Below are 9,251 nucleotides of genomic sequence, written 5' to 3'. Positions count from 1 at the left end.
TGATCTAAAACCTTATGTCTCATTTGCAGGGACAACCTACAATGAACCGAACAGCAACAATACCATGACTACCATCCAAAGGGATCGGGTAACCGCTTCTACATATGAACGAAAACACAGCATGTCAATTGCTATGCTATATGAGAAGAAATTGAAGTCCAAGATTGAGGTATGAACTAACCAATTAATTTATTTGACCACAAAAATTTGACGTGGTGTTATTACAAGCAGAGGATACATTGACTACACTGGCACAAATAACTCTATTCGCCGATGATTGGTGCTGCATGTACTGTCCAGAATGCAGCCAGGATTTTGAGGAAATAAGGCACGACAAGCAATGTCCAGAGTGCTTGAAATAAATTAACTCAATCCCAACATAATATTTATGTTCTTATACGTTTGGTATTAAAAAAATGAACATCACATAATATAAAGAAATTGTTATACTAATCAACGCTTGGACATATTGCGTTTGACAATGATGGTTACTGATGGGATCGAATCAGCAATATTCCAAGCAAAAGGAATTGCAGCGGAAGAATCGTTGGGACATGCGACGGATTACTTGATGCGAATGAAACATGTATAGCTATTTCGATTCTGTAGCACCCCTTTTCTAAAACTAATTAGGACATTAAAAAAAACACGAAACTATCTTAAACTGAGCTTTAACTTCCAAAACAAGCTGAGGACATGAACTAGGCTTTTCATATTATGCACAACTGTCTAATTTACAAGTGTTTTATTTGGTGATATACAATATACATCCAGAAGTTGTTTTACTTACAATCAAGAAACTCAAAAGAAAACACCTTCAGAAAGATGCATAAACTGCACAGTACTATTGAGACCATCAACGATCTTACACGGACATAAGTTAAGACCACTTAATCTACCCAAACGTCAATTTCTTCCTCAGCCGAATTAACACCACTTACATCAAAGCTACCTGTCACTAACAAGGAGGTGGAAAGAGTGAGCTAAACAAGCCCAATGGATACTTACACTACTCAATTATAATCATCAAAGTTGAATTTAAAGAATGCAAGTTTTCTTCGAACGGTAATAACACATTTCATTCACTGGAATAAACAAGCCTGTATTCTAAACATCAAAAGAGAACAACACACACAAGTACAGTCATGTATATGGAACTACTCCTTCATCGAACAATGTATAATATTAGTACTAACCACTCATTAGCTATTGATATCACCAAGACCATGATGACCCACTCTAAGCAATAAAAGCTGAATGTAAGTAGTTATAAAAAGAAGGAGCAGTGTCCTATATACCACAAAAAGGAAATTCTTATTTCCCACACAATCACAGAGGCAAACAAGCACAAATCATGTCATTTCCAAGTGGTGGAAAGACTAACAGAATCTACTGAGTTTTCGAGAAAAGAAACTAACAATGCATGAATTTGTAAGAGTACATAAACATAATTTTGTAAAAAGCCATCAATGGTTGCAAAAGAGTAATGTAAGTTCCCACCTCACACACAACTCAAACCTTAACCTCCGCTGCCCGCCTGTCGAATCCAAAGACACCTTAATAAAACAGAAGATAGGTTAGAAATAGATAGAACAACCTTGCTAAACCTGACCTACAAGACATAACAAGCTAACCTAGCCATACAATAAATCCTTGTAAACAACACGAAGGTTTAAGTTTCGGGGTGCATAAAACACTCATCATTGATCCAAATTAAACACCCAAAAGCTCGTTCGAAAGATAACAGTCTCCTCTACAATTTTCGTGAAGACTTCATGAACTAAATCAATCTCTATCATACCTGTAAAAGTCCATAAAGATGCCTACTTACTGCAGTTACAAGAAAAATTCCAGATTTCGTAATAAGCACCAAGGCTAAATCAAGTTGTATGATGTCAATTTCTTTCAAAACAGAACTGCCAGGAGTGAAAACAGTAGCTACTGAAACTGATTTATATCACAACACTTGATTCAAAATGAAATATGTAATACCACGCTTCCTTCATTGATCAGAGATATATACTTCATAAGAAGAAAAACTTAATTCCGTTCATTATCTAAAGTACTTAACACATCAGGTCAAAATATCACAGGACACCATATGAGACTTCTGAAATCATATAGTTTTTCTCAATCCAAATAATTTTCTTATGAATCTAACATTTACGGTGACTTAGAAGATCACAGCATATCCCCCTCCAACCCTGGAAGAGTTCTAACCCTATCATGAATCAAAAGTTTAATCAACACAAACCAAGCCATGGCAGTTTCAATCAACACAATGAAAATCTGGAATAAGATGATTCTTTCAATTCAACCAACTTTCATGTAGAATCTAAATTTCGTAGTGACTCGTGTTCCTGGCCTCAATATCCATTCACGTTTCTAACACCACCCTAATTCAGTAATTATGAAAACTAAACTTCAATTATGATTAAAACCCCTAAATCTGTTCATTCAAAGATTGATATATAGTAGAGAATTCCTGAAATGATGATATTTAACTCAATCCAATAAAGTTTCTTCCAGAACCCAAGTATCATGGTGATTCATAGATTCATAAAACCAACCTCTAACAAATTCTAGCCTTAAGATTTCACAGTAACCAATTTCAATAGATAAAACCCTAAATTCTTCCATAACAGGGATCGACAAAATTAAAGAGTAGTAGGAATTGGAGAATCATTCAATAAACCATCTATGTAGGTTCAAACAATTAAACAAGTAGCAACGAAGTTGAATCATACCTTAAGTTCCAGACCAGAACACCAAAATCCATTTTTCGATTAACCTCAAATCCCTAGCGTGATCGACTAACTCAAGGCTTCCTAACCACCACTTCACTACCACTGAACTACAAACGGAAAATTAGAGTAGGATTCATGATTTTCACAGCGTTCTTTCTCGTATTTTCTCACTACAGCAGGCGTTGAATAACGAAGAAAACTTATCAGATGGATATGTTCGAGAGTTTCTTTCTTTCTTATCTTCATTCTTTTGTTCTCCAAACAAACCCCAATGAAAAGTGACCCACCGTGTCAAAGTAGGAGTTCACCACGTGTCGTTAATATTTGCTCACTCAGCTAATCTTTAAAAAAAATATCCTAGCATACTGTGACCCTATGCGTCAAGATGGAAGTTCACCACGTCTAAACCATTTTTTTCTAAACTAACCTGATTAGAGGAGAAACCCACTAAGAAACAACAATACTCAGCACTAGGCCCTACTTGGAAAAATCCAAATTACTAGACCCTGACATGTTAGTCATAACAGCAGCACACAATTTCCATAATCCAAGTATTTCCAGAATCACATCTCTACAGTAAAACGAAAATTATCTACCCCTATGATTGGCTAATCGTAAAAAGTAAAACATTAAGGACTAAAAATGTCTTAAAACACACTTTGACTAGTCAATAATCAAAATACGACAACTGGGCTTCTACAATCACCCTACCTAACATAAGTTTTCGTCCTCGAAAAGAATACTAACGTACCTAATAAGACATCAAAACCACACATTTCTAGCACTTCCAAATCTGCAGTTAATTCTTGATCATTAACCATCATTACAAAATTCTTGCAAATTCGAAAAGGAAAGGTTTTTCTCCCTAATGTTGTAGCTGACGCTAACGTTTTGTTGTTACATGCCATGTCTAACTCCAGTTCAGTTGCTATGTTTAGATTAATAAAGGCTTGCGTAGAACCAGTGTCAATCAACACATGAGCTAGATGATTGAATAATAATATTTTACCTTCAACCACTTGATCGGTCGCCGAACCATCCCCTTCTACCATTGTATAGAGCACTTGCCTCTCTTCTGGTTTTTCTTGATTAGAAGTTACAATCGGCTCCATTGCATATACCGCTCCTTGTTGAGTTAACCCTGTTGAGAGGTTCCTCGGACAATCTTTCTTGAGATGCCCCCCCTTTACCGCAGGTAAAACATTTGTAAGAATTCAAATTAGAACTTGCTGGTGCAGTCGGGCGTACTTACTGGAATCGTACCCATCTCCCTTGAGGTCTAACTGCAGGTGGACGTGTTGTCGGTGGTACTGACGCTAATCCTGATGACCATGGTCCTACTGGTGGTCTGAAAAATTTCTGATTAGGAGCTGATAACATTGGCCTTTTTGCTGAATCTAGTCTTGCTGAAAATGGTTGCGGCCTCTCTAATTCGTGTTGCAAATTGATATTCCATTTATTTTTCATAATCAAGAGACCGATTCAAAGAATCCTCATAAGTCTTGATTCGTAAACATGAGAGGTGCTTTCGCATCTCGGGATCCAATCCTCTGATAAACCTCTTCGCTTTAGCCTCACCAGTGGTTATAAAATCCGCTCCATATCGTGAAAACCTTATAAATTTATCATTATAAGCGCTGACGGACATACCACCCTTCGTTAGCGACATGAACTCAGAAAATTTTCTATCCCTTGCTGCATCAGGTACATACTTGTCCATAAATAAGTCCTTAAACCTATTCCAAGTCATTGTTCCACCTTCCGCTTTCATTACCGCATTCCACCAATCTCGCGACGACCCTAGAAATTTGAAGGTAACCAAATTAACCCAAGTACCTCTATCATTGGATACATGTTCCAAAATATGTTCTGCATTTTGCAACCATTCTTCCGCCTTCTCGGGATCTGGAGGGCTGCCACTGAATATCTCTGGAGAGAGTTTTAAATACTGATGAAGTAACTGTCCAAGTTGATTCTGATTTCGTGTCGGCATAATCATATCCCCTTGGTTTGAAACCTGGCCTGAACTCCCTGAGTTATGTCTTGGAGGCAAAATTCCAAGCCTTTCTCCCAGTAACAGTTGGTGTTGCCTCATATCTGCCATAGACTTCATTAACATCTCCACATTACTACTCCCAATTTGCTGACTAGATCCACCCTCCAAATTCTGATTTTCAGTATTGTCTGCCATTCTCTGCCATCGCAACAAGGACATAAATCTTAATATCTAAACTTTACAAGACATATTATAAGCACACTACCCACAAACAACAACAAATAATCACTACTATACACAATATGATTTTTATTCTTGATGTCTTTTAGATTCTAACTTTTACTAAGTGCCCATATAAGATCTACTAATGGGCTCTGATACCAACTTTGTAGCGCCCCTTTTCTAAAACAGTAATTAGGACACTAAAAAAAATGAAACTATCTTAAACTGAGCTTTAACTTCCAAAACAAGCTGAGGACATAAACTAGGCTTTTCATATTATACACAACTGTCTAATTTACAAGTGTTTTATTTGGTGATATACAATATACATCCAGAAGTTAGAGTTTTACTTACAATCAAGAAACTCAAAAGAAAACACCTTCAGAAAGATATATAAACTGCACAGTACTATTGAGACCATCAACGATCTCACACGGACATAAGTTAAGACCACTTAATCTACCCAAACGTCAATTTCTTCCTCAGCCGAATCAACACCACTTACATCAAAGCTACCTGTCACTAACAAGGAGGTGGAAAGAGTGAGCTAAACAAGCCCAATGGATACTTACACTACTCAATTATAATCATCAAAGTTGAATTTAAAGAATGCAAGTTTTCTTCGAACGGTAATAACACATTTCATTCACTGCAATAAACAAGCCTGTATTCTAAACATCAAAAGAGAACAACACACACAAGTACAGTCATGTATATGGAACTACTCCTTCATCGAACAATGTATAATATTAGTACTAACCACTCATTAGCTATTGATATCACCAAGACCATGATGACCCACTCTAAGCAATAAAAGCTGAATGTAAGTAGTTATAAAAAGAAGGAGCAGTGTCCTATATACCACAAAAAGGAAATTCTTATTTCCCACACAATCACAGAGGCAAACAAGCACAAATCATGTCATTTCCAAGTGGTGGAAAGACTAACAGAATCTACTGAGTTTTCGAGAAAAGAAACTAACAATGCATGAATTTGTAAGAGTACATAAACATAATTTTGTAAAAAGCCATCAATGGTTGCAAAAGAGTAATGTAAGTTCCCACCTCACACACAACTCAAACCTTAACCTCCGCTGCCCGCCTGTCGAATCCAAAGACACCTTAATAAAACAGAAGTTAGGTTAGAAATAGATAGAACAACCTTGCTAAACCTGACCTACAAGACATAACAAGCTAACCTAGCCATACAGTAAATCCTTGTAAACAACACGAAGGTTTTAAGTTTCGGGGTGCATAAAACACTCGTCATTGATCCAAATTAAACACCCAAAAGCTCGTTAGAAAGATAACAGTCTCTTATACAATTTTCGTGAAGAATTCATGAAATAAATCAATCTCTATCATACCTACAAAAGTCCATAAAGATGCCTACTTACTGCAGTTACAAGAAAAATTCCAGATTTCGTAATAAGCACTAAGGCTAAATCAAGTTGTATGATGTCAATTTCTTTCAAAACAGAACTGCCAGGAGTGAAAACAGTAGCTACTGAAACTGATTTATATCACAACACTTGATTCAAAATGAAATATGTAATACCACGCTTCCTTCATTGATCAGAGATATATACTTCATAAGAAGAAAAACTTAATTTCGTTCATTATCTAAAGTACTTAAAACATCAGGTCAAAATATCACAGGACACCATATGAGACTTCTGAAATGATATAGTTTTTCTCAATCCAAATAATTTTCTTATGAATCTAACATTTACGGTGACTTAGAAGATCACAGCATATCCCCCTCCAACCCTGGAAGAGTTCCAACCCTATCATGAATCAAAAGTTTAATCAACACAAACCAAGCCATGGCAGTTTCAATCAACACAACGAAAATCTGGAATAAGATGATTATTTCAATTCAACCAACTTTCATGTAGAATCTAAATTTCGTAGTGACTCGTGTTCCTGGCCTCAATATCCATTCACGTTTCTAACACCACCCTAATTCAGTAATTATGAAAACTAAACTTCAATTATGATTAAAACCCCTAAATTTGTTCATTCAAAGATTGATAATAATAGAGAAGTCCTGAAATGATGATATTTAACTCAATCCAATAAAGTTTCTTCCAGACCCCAAGTATCATGGTGATTCATAGATTCATAAAACCAACCTCTAACAAATTCTAGCCTTAAAATTTCACAGTAACCAATTTCAATAAATAAAAACCCTAAATTCTTCCATAACATGGATCGACAAGATTAAAGAGTAGTAGGAATTGTAGAATCATTCAATAAACCATCCATGTAGGTTCAAACAAAACAAGTAGCAACGAAGTTGAATCATACCTTAAGTTCCAGACCAGAACACCAAAATCCATTTTTCGATTAACCTCAAATCCCTACCGTGATCGAATAACTCAAGGCTTCCTAACCACCACTTCACTACCACTGAACTACAAACGGAAAATTAGAGTAGGATTCATGATTTTCACAGCGTTCTTTCTCGTATTTTCTCACTACAGCAGGCGTTCAATAACGAAGAAAACTTATCGGATGGATATGTTCGAGAGTTTCTTTCTTTCATATTCATTCTTTTGTTCTCCAAACAAACCCCAATGAAAAGTGACCCACCGTGTCAAAGTAGGAGTTCACCACGTGTCGTTAATATTTGCTCACTCAGCTAATCTTTAAAAAAAATATCCTAGCATACTGTGACCCTAAGCGTCAAGATGGAAGTTCACCACGTCTAAACCATTTTTATCTAAACTAACCTGATTAGAGGAGAAACCCACTAAGAAACAACAATACTCAGCACTAGGCCCTACTTGGAAAATCCAAATTACTAGACCCTGACATGTTAGTCATAACAGCAGCACACAGTTTCCATAATCCAAGTATTTCCAGAATCACATCTTACAGTAAAACGAAAAATATCTACCCCTATGGTTGGCTAATCGTAAAAGGTAAAACATTAAGGACTAAAAATGTCTTAAAATACACTTTGAAAATGACATAAAGTGTTAAGGGAACTACTGACAGCCTAATGATTTGGAACAGGATCAAGGAGTTCAGCATGTGTTCAAGGTTCTGTACGAGGTCCTGCATCGTCATATTATATTCCAGGTGCATATAGGAACATATGGAGGTGATGGGGACCAGACTTTTGAAGTTATAAAAGCATTCGTCAAGAGAAACTGCTGGGCAGAATTATATGTTGAAAATTTAATGGCATAGGTTCGCATATGTACTACCCCTCTAAAACGTAAGATTTTAAAGATATCCTTCTAATGAGTGTTATAAAAATTACAGGAATATTATGACACGATGGAGAGTTTGTATCATCCGTTAAATGCCAAAAATACTATTTCAATGCCAAAAAGTCCTATTCTCCACCTATTTGGAGGATCGGGAACCTGACAATAACAGATGAGTCAGCTGGAATGAAAGCTTTGACAGATGTAATGGGGAAAGTTGCTATGAAAGAGGAGCACGGGGAGACTTCTATGGAAGATCTCGATTAGTTGGACCTGCTGACGACATATTCCACCACCAACTTTAAACTTCCATGTTCATGTATAACATTAGTTTATTATAAAAAATGAACCTAAATAAAACAGTGCCACGCAGTTATGATTTAATCTCTTTCGTTTACCATTTTTATCCATTTATAACCGACGAATGCCTTGCGCCCGGATTGGTCGGTGGAGAGTCTGCAATTTCTTTCTCTCAAAATAAATAAATATTCAAGTTCATTCCCATAGTGCTCGACCAAAAAGAATCCCAGTGCTTATGCCTAACTGTGACCAAACATGGTAACTATTATGGACTGACCAAAGCCTCTTATTGTCAGGTGTTAGCCATAAGTTTTGAGGACATAAATTTTTCAGGTGTGAGAGATGACCACTTATTCCCTATGTATGTAAGGGCTAATATCATTCTTTATATAAAAACAGAGTTTTTTCGAGCGGCGTGGTTAATCGGAGCTTCTGATTGATTCTGGTCTCACCATTCTAAATTTCAGCCAATAAAATTCCAATAGAATCTTTTGGTCCCACAAAATATTATTTGACCAATCACATTTTAGAAAATAATTTCCTAAAATTACTAAATCTTATTTAATCTAAGAAACATATCAAAAACAAATATAAGCAATTTTAGCATTACCAAAAAAATAAAAGTTCCATCATGATAAAATAAGATAAAATGTTCATCATGATTTTATCGTAAAATTAAATCGATTATATGATTAAAAAAACAATCATATAAATAAACCAATGTTCATTTACAGTTTTGGTAATGAAATCCCCCTAATTACATCTCCAA

General features: G+C 35.9%; 1 protein-coding gene across 8 annotated transcripts; it reads right to left on the bottom strand.

Annotated features, from left to right (window-relative positions):
* Positions 1 to 689: 689 nt before the first annotated feature.
* Positions 690 to 7,518, bottom strand: LOC113358499. Of its 8 annotated transcripts, none has more exons than XR_003364589.1 (6): positions 7,275 to 7,518; positions 6,030 to 6,085; positions 5,320 to 5,481; positions 2,748 to 4,941; positions 1,501 to 1,556; positions 690 to 958 (listed from the first exon to the last, which is right to left on the bottom strand). XR_003364589.1 is itself a non-coding variant. In XM_026602092.1 (4 exons), the coding sequence occupies exon 4, from the start codon at positions 4,936 to 4,938 to the stop codon at positions 4,204 to 4,206; it is 735 nt and encodes a 244-aa protein (XP_026457877.1). In that variant the 5' UTR covers positions 4,939 to 4,941; positions 5,320 to 5,481; positions 6,030 to 6,085; positions 7,275 to 7,511; the 3' UTR covers positions 3,533 to 4,203. The 8 variants fall into 8 exon arrangements, 1 of the variants encoding a protein (XP_026457877.1); XR_003364588.1 differs by having other exon boundaries at positions 690 to 952; XR_003364592.1 differs by having other exon boundaries at positions 690 to 952; positions 3,757 to 4,941; positions 5,320 to 5,487; positions 7,275 to 7,512.
* Between the last annotated feature and the right edge of the window lie 1,733 nt (positions 7,519 to 9,251).

Source organism: Papaver somniferum, chromosome 3, assembly GCF_003573695.1.
Source record: "Papaver somniferum cultivar HN1 chromosome 3, ASM357369v1, whole genome shotgun sequence".
Lineage (NCBI taxonomy): Eukaryota > Viridiplantae > Streptophyta > Magnoliopsida > Ranunculales > Papaveraceae > Papaver > Papaver somniferum.
Note: the sequence above shows the minus strand (reverse complement) of the source record. Positions and strands in the feature narration are given on the sequence as shown.

Coding starts and splice junctions, on each gene's coding strand:
- LOC113358499 (XM_026602092.1), bottom strand. CDS start 4,938: ATGGCAGACAATACTGAAAATCAGAATTTGGAGGGTGGATCTAGTCAG.